General features: G+C 45.1%; 1 protein-coding gene across 1 annotated transcript in view; it reads left to right on the plus strand.

Annotated features, from left to right (window-relative positions):
- Nucleotides 1–6,420, plus strand: part of LOC140410352 (uncharacterized) — a 485,957-nt gene extending 479,537 nt beyond the window's left edge. The window contains exon 55 of the mRNA XM_072498368.1: nucleotides 4,923–6,420. Coding sequence (XP_072354469.1) covers nucleotides 4,923–5,065 — 143 coding nt within the window. The 3' untranslated portion in view covers nucleotides 5,066–6,420. The remainder of the gene's footprint in view (nucleotides 1–4,922) is intronic.
- Nucleotides 6,421–18,826: the final 12,406 nt, after the last annotated feature.

Genomic DNA, 18,826 nt, shown 5'->3' on the forward strand with positions numbered 1-18,826 from the left:
TCAGTATTGGGGAGGGTCGGTATCGGGGAAAGGTCAGGATCGGGGAAAGCTCAGTATCGGGGAGGGTCACTATTGGTAAATCTCATGATTGGAAAAGTTCAGAATTGGGAAAGGTCAGTATCGGGGAAAGATCAGGATTGGGGAACAGTCAGTATTGGGGAAAGGTCAGTATATTGAGAAAGATTGGTATCGGGGAGGGTCAGTCTCGGGGAGGGTCATTATCAGAGAGGGTCATTATCAGAGAGGGTCATTAACAGAGAGGGTCATTATCGGGTAGTCACATTATCGGGGAGTGGCATTATCGAAGAGGGTCATTAACAGAGAGGGTCATTATCGGAGAGAGTCATTATCAGTGAGGGTCATTATCGGGGAGTGTCATTATCGGAGAGTGTCATTATCGGAGACAGTCATTATCAGTGAGAGTCATTCTCGAGGAGGGTCATTTTCGGGGAGTGTCATTATCGGAGAGTGTCATTATCGGAGACAGTCATTATCAGTGAGAGTCATTCTCGAGGAGGGTCATTTTCGGGGAGTGTCATTATTGGTGAGGGGGTCATTATCAGAAAGAGTCATTAATAGAAAGGCTCATTATAGAGAGGGTCATTATCAGAGAGGGTCATTAACGGGGAGTGTCATTATCAGTGAGGGTCATTATCGGAGAGCGTCATTATCGGAGAGCGTCATTATCAGGGAGTGTCATTATCGGAGAGTGTCATTATGGGAGAGAGTCATTATCAGTGAGGTTCATTATCGGGGAGTGCCATTATCGGGGAGTGTCATTATCGGAGAGTGTCATTATCGAAGAGGGTCATTAACAGAGAGGGTCATTATCGGAGATCGTCATTATGAGAGAGGATCATTATCAGAGAGGGTCATTATCAGGGAGTGTCATTACCGGATATAGTCATTTTCAGAAAGAGTCATTATTGAAAGGCTCATTATAGAGAGGGTCATTATCAGAGAGGGTCATTAACGGGGAGTGTCATTATCAGTGAGGGTCATTATCGGAGAGGGTCATTATCGGACAGCGTCATTATCGGAGAGCGTCATTATCGGAGAGTGTCATTATCAGGGAGTGTCATTAACAGAGAGGGTCATTATCGGGGAGTCACATTATCGGGGAGTGTCATTATCGAAGAGGGTCATTAACAGAGAGGGTCATTATCAGGGAGTGTCATTATCAGAGAGGGTCATTATCAGGGAGTGTCATTACCGGAGAGAGTCATTATCAGTGAGGGTTATTATCGGGGAGTGTCATTATCGAAGAGTGTCACTATCGGAGACAGTCATTATCAGTGAGAGTCATTCTCGGAGAGCGTCATTATCAGAGAGGGTCATTACCAGAGAGGGTCATTATCGGGGAGTCACATTATCGGGGAGTGTCATTATCGAAGAGGGTCATTAACAGAGGGTCATTATCAGGGAGTGTCATTATCAGAGAGGGTCATTATCAGGGAGTGTCATTACCGGAGAGAATCATTATCGGAGAGTGTCATTATCAGGGAGTGTCATTAACAGAGAGGGTCATTATCGGGGAGTCACATTATCGGGGAGTGTCATTATCGAAGAGGGTCATTAACAGAGAGGGTCATTATCAGGGAGTGTCATTATCAGTGAGGGTCATTATCAGAGAGGGTCATTATCAGGGAGTGTCATTACCGGAGAGAGTCATTATCAGTGAGGGTTATTATCGGGGAGTGTCATTATCGAAGAGTGTCATAATCGGAGACTGTCATTATCAGTGAGAGTCATTCTCGGAGAGCGTCATTATCAGAGAGGGTCATTAACAGAGAGGGACATTATCGGGGAGTCACATTATCGGGGAGTGTCATTATCGAAGAGGGTCATTAACAGAGAGGGTCATTATCGGAGAGAGTCATTATCAGAGAGGGTCATTATCAGTGAGAGTCATTATCAGGGAGTGTCATTATCGGAGAGTGTCATTATCGAAGAGGGTCATTAACAGAGAAGGTCATTATCGGAGAGTGTCATTATCGGAGAGAGTCATTATCAGGGAGTGTCATTATCGGGGAGTGTCATTATCGGGGAGTGTCATTATCGAAGAGGGTCATTAACAGAGGGTCATTATCAGGGAGTGTCATTATCAGAGAGGGTCATTATCAGGGAGTGTCATTACCGGAGAGAATCATTATCGGAGAGTGTCATTATCAGGGAGTGTCATTAACAGAGAGGGTCATTATCGGGGAGTCACATTATCGGGGAGTGTCATTATCGAAGAGGGTCATTAACAGAGAGGGTCATTATCAGGGAGTGTCATTATCAGTGAGGGTCATTATCAGAGAGGGTCATTATCAGGGAGTGTCATTACCGGAGAGAGTCATTATCAGTGAGGGTTATTATCGGGGAGTGTCATTATCGAAGAGTGTCATAATCGGAGACTGTCATTATCAGTGAGAGTCATTCTCGGAGAGCGTCATTATCAGAGAGGGTCATTAACAGAGAGGGACATTATCGGGGAGTCACATTATCGGGGAGTGTCATTATCGAAGAGGGTCATTAACAGAGAGGGTCATTATCGGAGAGAGTCATTATCAGAGAGGGTCATTATCAGTGAGAGTCATTATCAGGGAGTGTCATTATCGGAGAGTGTCATTATCGAAGAGGGTCATTAACAGAGAAGGTCATTATCGGAGAGTGTCATTATCGGAGAGAGTCATTATCAGGGAGTGTCATTATCGGGGAGTGTCATTATCGGGAGAGAGTCATTATCGGGAGAGAGTCATTATCGGGGAGTGTCATTATCAGGGAATGTCATTATCGGGGAGTGTCATTATCAGGGAGTGTCATGATCGGAGAGTGTCATTATCGGGAGAGAGTCATTATCGGGGAGTGTCATTATCAGGGAATGTCATTATCGGGGAGTGTCATTATCAGGGAGTGTCATGATCGGAGATGGCCATTATCGGGAGAGAGTCATTATCGGGGAGTGTCATTATCGGGGAGTGTCATTATCGGGGTGGGTCATTACCGGGGGGGGTGCCCACATCAGAGATTGTCAGTGTTGGGGAAGGTAAGTATCAGGGGGTTGTCCATCACAGGGAGTGTCAGTATCGGGGAAGATCAGTATTGGGTTTGTCTGTATCAGGGAGGGTCAGTATGGGGGATGTTCAGTCTGGAGGAAGGTCAGTATCGGGGAAGGTCAGTATAGGAAAAGGTCAGGATTGGGGAAGGTCACCTTTGTGGGCAGTTGGTTTTGGGGAAGGTCAGCATGGTAGAAGGAGAGTGTTGAGGAGGGATCAGAATCTGGGAGTTCAGTGTAGGGGATGATCAGTATTGGGGACAGTCAATATCGGGGAGTGTCAGTATCGGGGATGATCACTATCGGGGAAGGTTAGTATAATGGAAGGTCAGTATCAGTAAAGGTCACTATTGTGGAAGGCCCGCTTTGTGGGCAGTTTGTTTTGGGAAAGTCAATATGGGAAAAGGACTATATTGTGGATCGTCAATATTGGCGAGCGTATTGGACCAGGTCAGCGTTGAAGGTGTTCCCTTTTGGAGATGGTCAATATCAGAGAAGGACAGTATTTAAGAAGATGTGAATTGGGGAGGGTCCGTGTTGCGGAAGGTTAGTATTGAAGACGGTCAGCTTTCTGGGCAGTTCGATTTTGGGGAGGTTAGTATGGGAGAAGGACTGTTTTGTTTTCGGGGGGGATCAGTATCAGGGAGGGTCAGAATCTTCCAGCTCATCCGAAGTTGACAGTGTTGTGTAAGGCCTCCAGGACCCGTAGCTGGGGTATCCGCTTCGGGTGTGCGGGGGGTGGGTCGACTTTGGCAGGGCAAGAAGATCCCACCTACAGGCAGGTCCGGAAAATCCCAAGTGAAATCTTTCAATGAGTCCGATGCCACCATGTTGCATACAGTGGGGAACTCTTTGTCGCAGAAGGTGGTGGAGGCCAAATCACTGAGTGTCTTTAAGACAGAGATAGATAGGTTCTTGATTAATAAGGGGATCAGGGGTTATGGGGGTGAGAAAATATCAGCCATGATTGAATGGAGGAGCAGACTCGATGGGCTGAGTGGCTGTTATAACCTGCCTGCTTACCATTGGCTGGGGACTAATGACAATCCCACAATCCTGTGGGAGTATGAGCTTCCCCAATGAGGGGGGCGGAGAAACCATTAGTAAACTCCAAGTATAAATAAAGCTGGCCAGTTTAGGAACCAGCAGGAAGAAGTGTGCAGCAAGGGAAGTTGCTGCTGGTGTTATATATATATGTTATTGTAAATAAATGTTATTACTTTGTATCCTTAAACTCGTGCTGGATTCTTCGTGGCCCTTACAAAACTGGCGACAAGGATGGGATTCCTTGGACTTTGGGGGGGGGAGGGATCTTATAACCTGCCTGCTTACCATTGGCTGGGGACAATTACAATCCCACAATCCTGTGGGAGTATGAGCGTCCCCAATGAGGGGGGCGGAGAAACCATTAGAAAACTCCAAGTATAAATAAAACTGGCCAGTTTAGGAACCAGCAGGAAGGAGTGTGCAGCAAGGGAAGTTGCTGCTGCTGTTATATATATATATATATACATGTTATTGTAAATAAATGTTATTACTTTGTATCCTTAAACTCATGCTGGATTCTTCGTGGCCCTTACAAAAGTGGCCTAATTCTGCTCCAATGTCTTCTGGTCTTATGGAGACAGAGCTGCACAATTAACTGTGTAGGTGCAAACACCAGAAGTTGCTTTTAGCCTCCCCATTATTTCTGCCATAAAACCCAAACCAGACAACTCCAGCAAGGTTGCAACTTGATTAACAGGATATCGAATGCTGACTGTCAAAGAATTTCAAACTAACATTTCCAACGGAATGGCTTCGCCTCTTCATGTGATTTGACATACAAGGACTAATGAAACGCGTGAACCATTCATTTGACTACCTCCCTTGTGTGTTTCAGGGTTGCCAGGATTGGGAATGAGAGGTCCTCCAGGTCCCTCTGGCCCACAGGGCATCATAGGCCCCCCAGGACAGGATGGGAAGTGCGATCGCGCAGACTGCCTCTTTCCCGCCAGCTTCCCACAGCCACCTGCAAAAGGATAAACATCCAGCTTTTAATCAGAAACCATTTGAAGTGTAGCAGTTTTTGAACTGCCTTCTTGGACACGTTTTACAGATTAGTCACAGCTCGACCAGCAGAGGGACCTCACCCTTCCTCTTTGCAATTTGCAAAAACTGTGGTGGGTAATTCCCTGTATGCAGATCAAGTGCCAACCGAGGCACATTCAGTCCATATCTGACTAATGATGATACATTTAATTGAATAACTGTTGTGTTGAGCATGTGACACAGCAACAGTGGATTTCTGCATTTAAAAATCGCGCTGATGGACTTGGTTGGCGATTCTTTCACTTGTCCTTGAATATATTAACAGCATATTTCCCAGGTAATGTGGGGATCTATTTGGTAAATGAGTTTGGAAAATATTTCAGCTCCTTCCATTATGTTTGAGGAAGAAAAAATCATTTCAACTGGGCAATAGCTGTTTGCAAACAATGTAAATTTTATTCATATATTACAGCTACACTTATAGAATCATCAAATGACGTAGCACTGAAGGAGGCCTTTTGGCCCATCACATTTGTGTTGGCTCTTTGAAAGAGCTTTCCAATTGGTCTCACACCCCTGTCCTTTCCCCATAACCCTTCAAGTATTCATCTCTTGCATTTTGAAAATTCTTATTGAGACTGCTTCCTACACTTTTTTTTTAAAAGTTACTTTTCTTTATTATTGAAATATGTCAATAACTAATTCACTCGCGGGACATGGGTGTTGCTGACAGATTCAGCATTGGTTATGCATCCTTGATTGCCCTTGAGAACAGTTAAGGGTCAAGCCACATTGCTGTGGGTCTGGAGTCACATAGAATTATAGAATCCTCACAGTGCAGAAGGAGGCCAACAGACCAGCTCATCGAGTCTGCACCGATCCTCCAAAAGAGCACCCTAGCTAGGCGCTTGTGCCCCCCCTTACATACCTCTGTAACCCCATAACCCCAACTAATCGTTTCGACATCTTTGGGCTGTGGGAGGAAACCAGAGCTCCCGGAGGAAGCCCAAGCAGACACGGGGAGACAGTGTACACTCCAAACAGACAGTGACCCAAGGTCAGAATCGATCCCGGGTCTCTGGCGCTGTGAGGCAGCAGTGCTAACCACTGTGCCGCCCACATGTAGGCCCAGTGGATTTCCTTCCCTAAAGAACATTAGTGAACCAAATGGGGGTTTTGTGACAATGGATGATAGTTTTGTGGTCACTGAAGTTATTTAGATTGAATTGTAACTTTCTCAGCTACCATGGTGTGATTTGAACGCATTAGCCTGGCTGTTTGGATTACAGTCCAAACTGTCCACAGGGAAAGTCCAGCAACATTTCCGCTACGCCATCAACCCCCCCTCCCCCCCCCCCCCCACCCCCTACTGTGATCTCTCTCCACTGTGACCTAATGGCTCCAGTTCTGCAATTCTAATTGACTAAATAGAGCCATCATAACATCAGAGATATGATTGCTTATTATCAGGAACCGTTCTTTGCAGTAACTGTCTCTCCAGTTTAATTCATTGTAAGATGATATTAAGGACTAAACATTCTCCTGAACTTTCTGATTCATGTTTTTCCATGGATAATTTTTTTAGAACATTTATACCTGTGAACCAATCAATGAATTTGTTGCCTTCCTTTTAGCCAACACGCGTTACACAGTGGCCCATGTGATGTACTGCTGGCCGGGTGTATTGCATGGCTACTGAGTAGCTCCATCTCATCATATTTGGTTTAAAAGTCTGCCTGTTACGAAGAGACCGAAGCAAAATTGTGTGGCTGTGTACTTGTCTATTTTTTTCCTTCCCTGTTTTCAAAGTGCCTGTTTTAAACGGCAAAGAGCATTGTTTAAACAGAAGAAAAATGCCCAACGTCCTTCTGTTTGAAAGATATGCAAATTTAACATTACTCGCCATACTTGTAATGCACAAGCCCTGATTAGGCTGCCGTTCGGTGGCAATCTTTGATTTGAATTGTGTGGAACAAAGACTATTCCAGATCGTGCTATGTGTATATTTTGAGGTTTTTATTTTGAGTTGACCATAGCAAAATTCAATTAGCTTACTGCCTCTTCTGCCAGCTTTCAAATACAGATGTTGACTTAATTCAAATGTGATTGAAACACCGGTAGATCTTATTTTTTATAAAATTGTAAATTTGCTATTATTTTATTTTCATACTCGTGTGACAAATGTGTTTTTCCAAGAGCTGGATTCAGTTGCTGCAAAACGTAGATTGCATTGTGATTATTGAGTCAAATGTCTGGACTCCGCCAGATAGCTTTCTTCCCTTTAAATATTGATTTGTTTTTATATTTTCAGTTCATTTGAATGAGGCGTATATGTTGCCATTTCTTAAATGTTAGTTAAGAAGTGAACTTCATCTGCTGCTGTGCACTGGTGCCAGTAATTTTGATTGAAGACAGAGGAGTGTATTTAATATGTATTGTTAGTACCTCATGTAAAGAGCTTTCTATCCTTACTCTGTCTCTACTGATGTGGGGGAAATATAAACAATGCACACAGGCCGGACGGCATCTGAAAGATGAATTTGTATTTTAGTCAAGAGTGTGCCATGATTGAGAAGTCCCTGTAGAAAGCAGCAAACATGTTAACTACTTTTGCAAAGAGGCAGCACAATGTTGTCCTAATCGCAACGCACTGGATAGCTCTTTCGAAATGCCAGCACCCACATGGTTGGCCGTACATCCTCTTGTCCTGTATGATTCTGTGAGTAGAGAGACAAAAATGGTTTACTCACCGTGGCTCCAGAATGAAGGACAAGCAGTGATATTTAAATGCGAGCATTCTGCAATATTTAGTTCCGCTTTCCAAAACTAATGCTTTATCTTCCTTTCTCAAATATTTTCCTTGTATTTGTTAAGATTAAAGTTTGAACAGCTTGGAATCACCGATTAATTTAATATTCACAAGCTTGTTTTATTAAGTCATGCCTCTTTCTCCATCCACAATCCAGAATTGATACTGCCTGGATTGAATATGATACAACTGCTGTGTTGTTTTAAACCTGCAGTAATTTGCTGCAAAAGGATTTGGTGGTCAGGAATGCCTCTCCATGGCATAACTATAAATGAATAGAAAAGCTGTCACTTCGAATTGTCCTTGACGCACTATTGCTGCAAAACATTTCAAGATTAAGGCTGGTAAATGCTCTTGTAAAAGCATGCAGAAATACTCTATAATATTTGCTATTAATATTGTTTAATTTATATCTTTTTTTTTTGCTTCAGTCGTGAATTTGACAACATCTTGGTTATCAAAGCAGGACGCATTGTATTACCCTGCAACAATTATGTTAAATTTGTGGATTTGCACTATCTTCCAAGGAACATGTGTATGTTGTTTAAATGCATGAGTGCAACTAGGAAATAGTGTTGAAGCCTGGGGTCCATAGGTAGTAAACAGGACTTTTGGTTTGGTTGAAGCTATTTGAAATCCTCTGTAACCAGACATTGTTCACCTTGCTTGTGATTGATCCTATGAACCAGATATTCAGCTGATTGCTCAGATAAAAATGATGATGCCTGCTCAATGTACAGCTTAGTACATAATGTGCTACCTCATTTGAGGGTTAATGTTAATATTTATAAAATGTATTATTTATTTGTGGCATTAATTAACTGATGTAATTTTCTAATTATTCTCCAGTCCTACATGAAATGATCTGAACAATTTCCATATCGCTGTCTTTTTGGAGAGTTCACAATCCCTAGTAGCCATGATGTGGAGATGCCGGCGTTGGACTGGGGTGGGCACAGTAAGAAGTCTTAAAACACCCGGTTAAAGTCCAACAGGTTTGTTTCGAATCACTAGTTTTCAGACCGTCACTCCTTCATCAGGTGAATGAAGAGGTAGGTTACACAAACACGTATACAGACAAAGCCAATGCTGCAAGATGATAGTTTGAATGCGAGTCTTTGCAGGTAATTAAGAATTAAACACCTCTTTAATCTGTGATTATCCCTCGCTCCAGTCGCACCGTCTGGACCTGTAAAGGCCTAATTACCTGCAAAGACTTGCATTCAAAGTATCATCTTGCATCATTGGCTTTGTCTATATATGTGGTTGTGGAACCCACCTCTTCACTCACCTGATGAAGGAACTGCGCTCCGAAAGCTAGTGATTCCAAACAAACCTGTTGGACTTTAACCTGGTGTTGTAAGACTTCTTAATGTGCTCACAATCTCTAGGAAAGGCCTTTTTTCTCCTTTTGTTTCCTCTTTTCTCCACTCTTATTCCAGGGCAGCTGGGCTCCAGAACCGCAGTTGGTACGGACTAAATAGTAACTTACCCAGGTGGCTGCACTTCCCAGTTGAGCCAAGATACTGTTCGAGATGGAAGGGTAGCTGAGCCCACCCTATGCTCATTCCCGCCTGGAGATGTCAACCGAGGGTCGCTTGGTAGACAGCAGGAGGGGGGAAATCCAGATTGAATTGAGTGGGGAATCGCTCAATTTTAACCCTTGGGGAAATGAAGCCAGTTGTACAACCCCAATCAGGCAGTATGACAGAGGAATGTTATAATTTAGTTTGAATGTTGGGAATTGATAGGATTGTTGAGGCAGGTGGTGCTTTTTATCTCCTGGAGTTTCAGATTGTACATTTCTATCTTCTGATATAAACCAGTTATTGACTCAATTTACTTGCATTGTTTAATTCAGTTTTTACTTTTTTAAGTGCAACTTGATAGAAGTTGATTCATTTTAATTAAACTTATTTCTTTATCTTCTGATTTTCAATCAATTTGTGTTTTTTGAACCATGTTGCGTTCTATATCATGTTCCAATAAAATATGTCTTAAGATGCATTTGTGCTCATTCCTTAATAATGGATGTCTATATTTTATGGATGAACTTAAAGAATATAGAGCCTAGGGTGAAAAAAGAATGGCGGAAAAATGTATATTTTGTACCATATTTTTGCTGGAAACAGAATGCGAGGGGTTAAAAGATTGCAGTCACATGGAGTACTTCTAAAGGGTAAAATATTCCTTGTAAATAGCCCGTCCTGGTCCTAATAGACGTCGGAGGTGTTAATTTAGTTAATTGGCTCCGATGTTTCATTTTGCATCACATGTCTTTGTCAGAGAACGATTCTCCATTTACTATTGATCAGAGAACTTGGGTTTGAATAGATTTTCAAAGGCTATCGAATGTTGTACCCTGTCCAGTCTTTGCTGCTGAGATTCTGTTAGCTGCAGAGTGTCTCATGAACAGCTGCAAATAAGTTTTGTGTTTACATTTATGCCAAGAAACTCAAATCAAAAATATGAGACAAAATATACATTGTTCCACCATTCTTTTTTCAGACCAGACCAGTTTGAAACTGCTTTCATGGCGCGCAAATGGGTTTGTGTTTGTTTATTTCAAGAGCAAGTGGGCAATATCTTTATTGTTTTCTGATTTACTCTATAATACCACGCAATGTTCATTCACTTGCCCATTGAAATAAATTGTCTGCTGGTTTAGAACCTGGGTCTTGATCTGGTATAATTACATAGATAAATCACAGAAACAGGCCATTCAGCCTCAGGGGCCTGGCTAGTGTTTCTAATCCACAAGAATTACTTCACGCCTTACTTCTATCATCTGTGTATATAATCTAATATTCAAACTGTACATAAACATTTGTGCCTGTCTGTATAGGTTACAATTCTAGCATCTAACAGTAGGTGGCGTGAGCAGAAAGGACCGTTACTGGGACACACCACAGGTGTGCAGCAAAACGTGGATAGCAGGTGTAGAGTCCAGTCACATATCGCGTCGTTCCTTAGTCAATAGAAATTAATACTAGTTAATCATAATTATTTGTATTTAGCCCTAGTATCCAACTGTACTTATTGTTCTCTTTGTGGAAACCTTTATAGTGTTTAGTTAGTTAATAAATAGTTTTGTTCTTTAACAAAGCCGTGTGTTCTCTAATTAATTCAACCACAGAGACATCGCCATCCGTGAACATAAAGAACATTACAATTTTGTCATCATCTAGCTACATCAACATATCTTTCTAATCCTTTCTCCCGTATGTGCTTATCCAGCTTCCCATCAAATGCGTCAATGATCAACTACTCCTTGCAGTGAGTTCCTATTTCTAACCATTTCATAGGTTAAAAAGTTTCTTCTGATTTCCTTATTGAGAGTGCCTTAATACTTAGCCCCTAGATGCAGCGTGGCTGCCTGATGAATCCCCACAATCGGGCATTCACCCCCACAATGTTCCTCACAAAGCTTTCAGCCTTCCCCACCCACCCCTAAGGCCTTTGATTTCCCACCTTATAAACTAGGCCACTCTCTTCCCCTCCCACAACCAACTTGGACCCCAGTTGCCCATTGAGACATCTGGTCCCTTCCTCCTCCCAGGCCCTGGGATGGGAGGTCTGGCTGATCCACTCCTCATTGCTCACTACCGTTACATCCTTCTATTCCAACGCCAGCATCTCCACATCATGCTTCTATTCAATGTAAGCATACCAATCACACAATAAGGATTGTCAAAACAATAATATTGGTTCTTTATTTGAAGATAAGGCTATGTACAACTAATGTTAACTAGGACATTATGTATACATGGCTGACTCCTACCATCTGCTAGATACTGAATTCAAGTCATGGACTAATACATCACATCCTGTCTCGGTTGTAGAGACTGACATGACTAAGATATGTGTTATAACCCCACCATTGGGAAACCATTGTTGAACTCGTGGAGTAGGAGATTCCAGATAGGGGGTGGAGGCCACCCAGCTGGAGCATGTTACAAACGAACATAAAAGCCGGCCCAAAGCATGGCCTGGTGTGGTTTGTTCTCCCAGCGAGGACTGTACTGGGAGCAAGTTGCTGCCTTGAGCAGAATATTGTATATAGTTAAATAAACATGCTTCCTTAAAGGTACATATACATCAAATGTCCTTAAATGTGCATATACAGCAAATGTCCTTACAGGTACATATATGTCAAATGTCCTTACAGGTACATATACATCATACCACAACATGCGCCTTTTTTCAAAATTAAAAGTTTAGAGAATCAAACATGAAAGCAAAAGAACATAACATTGGCCAGGGTTTTCCACTCCAATCGGGTGGCCTTGATGATGAGAGCAGAAAATATCTGACCAAAAATATAGAAGACCAAAGTTGCATTTCATGACGACGTCCAACCAAGAAGCGATTGTCCCTCTCCCCCATCAGTGGCATGCCGTGATTTCCAAATTCAATGCCGAAGACCTATATAATAAATTAACAGATGTTTATCAGGCCCATAAGCCAGAATCAGCCCCCTTGTTAAAAAATCCATCCACAGTGGAGTGATGTCAGAATGACATGAAGCACAACTGGCGTCAGAAGACATGCACCTAGTGAACAGACTCCCAGAGAAGCTTGGAGGTGAGTGCATATGTTTTTTTAAAGATGTCTTTTGGTCATTAGGAGCGGCTACTGAATGAATTCTTCTTCTCAGACCAGTCTGGGATATTTAACTTTCCGCAGCCTCCTTAATGGACAGCCAGCAGCTTAATTGGATTCTCCCCTGTCTGTGGAAGACCGCTTAAAGCTATTGAACCTGGAGACTGTGGTCCAATCTCTGATCCTGCACAAACTTCACAGCAGGTAGACTTATACTATTTAAGCTCTCCCAAATTTGAACAATTTTCCAAGGCCTGGTGTCTGCTGGCTGCAGGGTAACAATGTGCCAGAATCAAGGTACAGTGCATAGGACCTGGATGAGCTTCAGAATCACTTACACAATGTGAGTTCATTATAATTGTTTTACTCCCCCCCCCCCCCCCCCCCCCCCCGTTCTTCTGCTGAATGTGAAAGGGTTGAGGCTTATATATTTTTCAGTCAAATCTTCAAAAACTATATTACATTCTTGTATTTGATGTAAAAATACCAGGATTGGTGAAACAACATTATGAGTTCTTTATTAAAAGATATGCAAACAATGCTAACTAGGAGACTAAGTATACGTGCCTGATTCTGAGCATCTATTGCTATAGACTGAATTCAAGTTATGTACTTATACATCAAATCCTGTCTGAGTAGTCATGACTGACAGCAGTAACATCATAAATATCATACCACAATAAACACAATCGAAACTGTTCCCCTGTAAGGCTTGGAATATAAAAGCAGGGATGTACTTCTGAAGCTTTATAAAGCATTAGTTAGGCCCCATTTAGAATACTGTGAGCAATTTTGGGCCCCACACCTCAGGAAGGACATACTGGCGCTGGAGCAGGTCCAGCGGAGATTCACACGGATGATCCCAGGAATGGTAGGCCTAACATACGATGAACGTCTGAGGATCCTGGGATTATATTCATTGGAGTTTAGGAGGTTGAGGGGAGATCTAATAGAAACTTACAAGATAATAAATGGCTTAGATAGGGTGGATGTAGGGAAGTTGTTTCCATTAGCAGGGGAGACTAGGACCCGGGGGCACAGCCTTAGAATAAAAGGGAGTCACTTTAGAACAGAGATGAGAAGAAATTTCTTCAGCCAGAGAGTGGTGGGTCTGTGGAATTCATTGCCACAGAGGGCGGTGGAGGCCGGGACGTTGAGTGTCTTTAAGACAGAAGTTGATAAATTCTTGATTTCTCGAGGAATTAAGGGCTATGGAGAGAGAGCGGGTAAATGGAGTTGAAATCAGCCATGATTGAATGGTGGAGTGGACTCGATGGGCCAAATGGCCTTACTTCCGCTCCTATGTCTTATGGTCTTATGGTAACTTCACCACTCCCCCTCCGCCCCGATCATTCCAATCCTAGGATCAACCTCTACACCACTTTCATTGACTGACCTCCCACTCAGTAGATAAGCCCCTACCACCTTGATTGCCCCCTTTCCCTATCACTTTGATCAAACCAACCAACACTTGAATCAACATCCATACCACACTGAATGATCATCCCCAAAAATCTTGATCGATTTTCTCCTCCCCGTCCTCCCTCCATAACCCTGCCTGATGCCCTCCTCTACTACCCTGATTGGCCTTCCCATTCCCCCACATCACCCAGATTGTATCCACCATCATCCTGATCAGTTCCCCTTCAACCCAATCATGCCCCCACCCACCAGCCCGATTGACCCTTCAAACCTCAAAACCCAGATTGATCCTGTCGCCCAACACGTCGGAACTGAATCCTTTCACAACTTGGGATCAGCCCCACCTCCTTAACATAGCCTTCCCCACTCAACTGAAGGCCAGAACTATCAGTCAGTTAGCCTCTGGTCGGCAAGCTGATCAATGATGCAACAAATCCAATTCCAGAGTGAGAGGGAGTCTGACTTTCCAAATCTCCACGACAGGATATTTTAGACTTGATGATGTGCAATGGGATAGGATTAATCAATAACTCATGGCAAAGGAGATCTATGCGACAGCGATCAGAATGTAATAGAATTTAATGTTAAGCAATTATTGGTCAACACTTAGGCTAACATTCGATAGATATAACTTAAGAGAAGTTATTACCTTAAAGTTAAGACAAAATGTACGAGTCCCGGTAATGGGGATGTGCCGAGCAGATGCATGAAAGGTGGCTCTCCTCCTGAAACCTTGGAATTAGGCACTTTAAGCTCAAAACAGCCCTCTACAATCAGGAAAAAACACCCCTCGCCCTCTTCCAACAACACCAGGACTAGATATACCGCACAGCAGCAGCTCCAAGAGCCAAAAGGATGGAAAAGGCAGCAAAAGCTCGAGAGGCAAATCAAGGAGATGGCAAGCACGCGGGGCGATGAGGCCCCGGCCACGCCTGACAGAGAGGGACCACCAGGCCGCACACAGAGCTCCCAACCCACGAACGAATGCATGGAAGGAGTTCCCTACAAAGGAACTACAGGAACTCAAGGAGGCCATCAAAGCAGAGATGAGGGCAAATGTCAAGGTGGGGGTGGCAGAGGTGCTGATCATCCTGCAAGCAGACCTGGAAAAGGCAGCAGGGCGACTGGAGACCCAGGATGCAACTATAAGAGAGTAGGAGAAGGCCTCGACTGACCAAAGTGACCGGATTGGCGCATTGGAAACAGAGCTGGCAAGGTTGGTGGCGATACAAGGGGAAAGGTTGAGGATCAGGAGAACCGATTACGGCCCCAAAATCTACGCAAAGTGGGGCTACCGGAGGGAACCGAGGGCAGGAACCCCAAGGAATACGGGGCCAAAAACACTGGGTAACCTGTTAGGGAGAGTAGCTTCCCCAAGCCGCCAGAAATAGACAGAGCCCACAGGTCACTCCAGCCAAAGACCAAGGCCGGGTAACAACCAAGGGCCATCATCGCAAAACTGACGAGTACCAGGATCGGGAAAGAATCCTGAGCTGGGCCAGACAGACAAGGTCCTACACTGGGAGGGACAATCGATCAGGATTTACCAGGACATTGGGACAGACCTGGCCAAGCACCGGGTGGAATTCAACAGAGCCAAGGCAGCCCTGTATAAGAACGGTGTGGAATTTGGAATGCTGTACCCAGCCAAGCTCAGGGTCACCTTCCAGGGCAGAGAACATTACTTCACCGCACTGGCAGATGAGGATGAATTCACCACAAACATGGGCTGGGAAGGCAGCAGCAGGACCAGTGATGAACCTGACACCCTGGAGGATTGCGACATTGAGAGACTGTTTGTGCCGGACTGCACCTCCTTGTTCTGCAAATGGGGGTATCAAGGGGGGGGGTAAAGTGGAGGAAAATTGGGGGGACACTAGCAGGGGCAAGGAGGGGAGGGGTAGGGAAGCAGACTTTGCGGGAAAATAAAGGGACAAGGGGGGGTCAGGGCTCTCTGCTGGCTACGATAGATCACACAAGGCAGCAGGGAACATAATGGCACCACAAACAGCCACTTTGGAGGGTTGCCAAATAAAGGGAAATCCCGGAATGCAGGGGCTCACCCACATGGCGTACACATAGTTGGCGGACATCTTGGATGGCCCCTAGACAAGGGGAAACCCCAGAACGCAAGGGCCTGGCCGCATGGTGATTACGGTGACTGTGTCTGGGTTCCGCCTTCTTGTTTTTGCTACCAAAGTGCTTAACCTCGCATTTATCCAAATTATTTTGCATCTGCCATTCTTTGCTCCACTCACTCATCTTGTCCAAATCACATTGAAGGATCTCTGCATCCTCCTCACAGCTCACTCTCCCACCCAGCTTGAGTGTCATCTGAAAATTCTCATGGTCAGCAGTGTCCTGGAAGGGGCACCAGTAGCCCTTGTTAACATGAACGCTCCCCATAACCGGCAAGGGGGGGGGGGGTGGGAAGCCCCCCAACTCGGCTGATCACGTGGAACGTGAGGGGGCTTAACGGGCCGATAAAGAGGGCACGAGTACTCGCACACCTTAAGAAACTTAAAGCAGATGTGGTTATGCTACAGGAAACGCACCTGAAACTGATAGACCAGGTTAGGTTGCGCAAAGGATGGGTGGGGCAGGTGTTCCATTCGGGGTTGGATGCGAAAAACAGGGGGGTGGCTATATTAGTGGGGAAGCGGGTAATGTTCGAGGCGAAGACTATAGTGGCGGATAACGGGGGCAGATACGTGATGGTGAGTGGCAAATTACAGGGAGAGATGGTGGTTTTGGTAAATGTGTATGCCCCGAACTGGGACGATGCCAACTTTATGAGGCGAATGCTAGGACGCATCCCAGACCTAGAGACCGGAAAGCTGATAATGGGGGGAGACTTTAACACGGTGTTGGAACCAAGGCTGGATAGGTCGAAGTCCAGGACTGGTAGGAGGCCGGCAGCAGCCAAGGTGCTTAAGGATTTTATGGAGCAGATGGGAGGGGTGGACCCGTGGAGATTCAGTAGACCTAGGAGTAAGGAGTTCTCGTTTTTCTCCTATGTCCATAAAGTCTATTCACGCATAGACTTTTTTGTGTTGGGTAGGGCATTGATCCCGAGGGTGAGGGGAACGGAATATACGGCTATAGCCATTTCGGATCATGCCCCACACTGGGTAGACTTGGAGATAGGGGAGGAAACAAGAGGGCGCCCACCCTGGAGAATGGACATGGGACTAATGGCGGATGAGGGGGTGTGCCTAAGGGTGAGGGGATGCATTGAAAAGTACTTGGAACTCAATGACAATGGGGAGGTTCAGGTGGGAGTGGTCTGGGAGGCGTTGAAGGCGGTGGTTAGGGGGGAGCTGATATCAATAAGGACACATAAAGGGAAGCAGGAGAGTAAGGAACGGGAGCGGTTGCTGCAAGAACTTTTGAGGGTGGATAGACAATATGCGGAAGCACCGGAGGAGGGACTGTACAGGGAAAGGCAAAGGCTGCATGTGGAATTTGACTTGCTGACTACAGGCACTGCAGAGGCACAATGGAGGAAGGCGCAGGGTGTACAGTATGAATATGGAGAGAAGGTGAGCAGATTGCTGGCACACCAATTGAGGAAAAGGGGAGCAGCGAGGGAAATAGGGGGGGTGAGGGACGAGGAAGGAGAGACGGAGCGGGGAGCGGAGAGAGTGAACGAAGTGTTCAAGACATTTTATAAAAAATTGTATGAAGCTCAACCCCCGGATGGGAGGGAGAGAATGATGGATTTTTTGGATCGGCTGGAAATTCCCAAGGTGGAAGAGCAGGAAAGGGTGGGACTGGGAGCACAGATCACGGTAGAAGAAGTGGTGAAAGTAATTAGGAACATGCAGACGGGAAAGGCCCCGGGACCGGACGGATTCCCAGTTGAATTTTACAGAAAATATTTGGACTTGCTCGCCCCGCTACTGACGAGGACCTTTAACGAGGCAAAGGAAAGGGGACAACTGCCCCCGACTATGTCAGAAGCAACGATATCGCTTCTCTTAAAGAAGGAAAAGGATCCGCTACAATGCGGGTCCTACAGACCAATTTCCCTCCTCAATGTGGATGCCAAGGTCCTGGCCAAGGTAATGGCAATGAGAATAGAGGAATGTGTCCCGGGGGTGGTTCATGAGGACCAAACTGGGTTTGTGAAGGGGAGACAGCTGAACACAAATATACGGAGGCTGTTAGGGGTAATGATGATGGCCCCACCAGAGGGTGAAACGGAGATAGTAGTGGCGATGGATGCCGAGAAAGCATTTGATAGAGTGGAATGGGATTATCTGTGGGAGGTGTTGAGGAGATTTGGGTTTGGAGAGGGGTATGTTAGATGGGTGCAGCTGTTGTATAGGGCCCCAGTGGCGAGTGTGGTCACGAATGGACGGGGATCGGCATATTTTCGGCTCCATAGAGGGACAAGGCAGGGATGTCCTCTGTCCCCATTACTGTTTGCACTGGCGATTGAGCCCCTGGCGATAGCGCTGAGAGGTTCCAAGAGATGGAGGGGAATACTTAGGGGAGGAGAAGAACACCGGGTATCTTTATATGCGGATGGTCTGCTACTATATGTGGCGGATCCAGCGGAGGGGATGCCAGAAATAATGCGGATACTTGGGGAGTTTGGGGATTTTTCAGGGTATAAATTGAACATGGGGAAGAGTGAGCTGTTTGTGGTGCATCCAGGGGAGCAGAGTAGAGAAATAGAAGACCTACCGTTAAGGAAGGTAACAAGAGACTTTCGTTACCTGGGGATCCAGATAGCTAAGAATTGGGGCACATTGCACAGGCTAAATTTGACGCGGTTGGTGGAACAGATGGAGGAAGATTTCAAGAGATGGGATATGGTAGCATTGTCAATGGCAGGGAGGGTGCAGGCGGTTAAGATGGTGGTCCTCCCGAGATTCCTCTTTGTGTTTCAGTGCCTCCCGGTGGTGATCACGAAG

Source organism: Scyliorhinus torazame, chromosome 4, assembly GCF_047496885.1.
Source record: "Scyliorhinus torazame isolate Kashiwa2021f chromosome 4, sScyTor2.1, whole genome shotgun sequence".
In the NCBI taxonomy this organism is placed as follows: domain Eukaryota; kingdom Metazoa; phylum Chordata; class Chondrichthyes; order Carcharhiniformes; family Scyliorhinidae; genus Scyliorhinus; species Scyliorhinus torazame.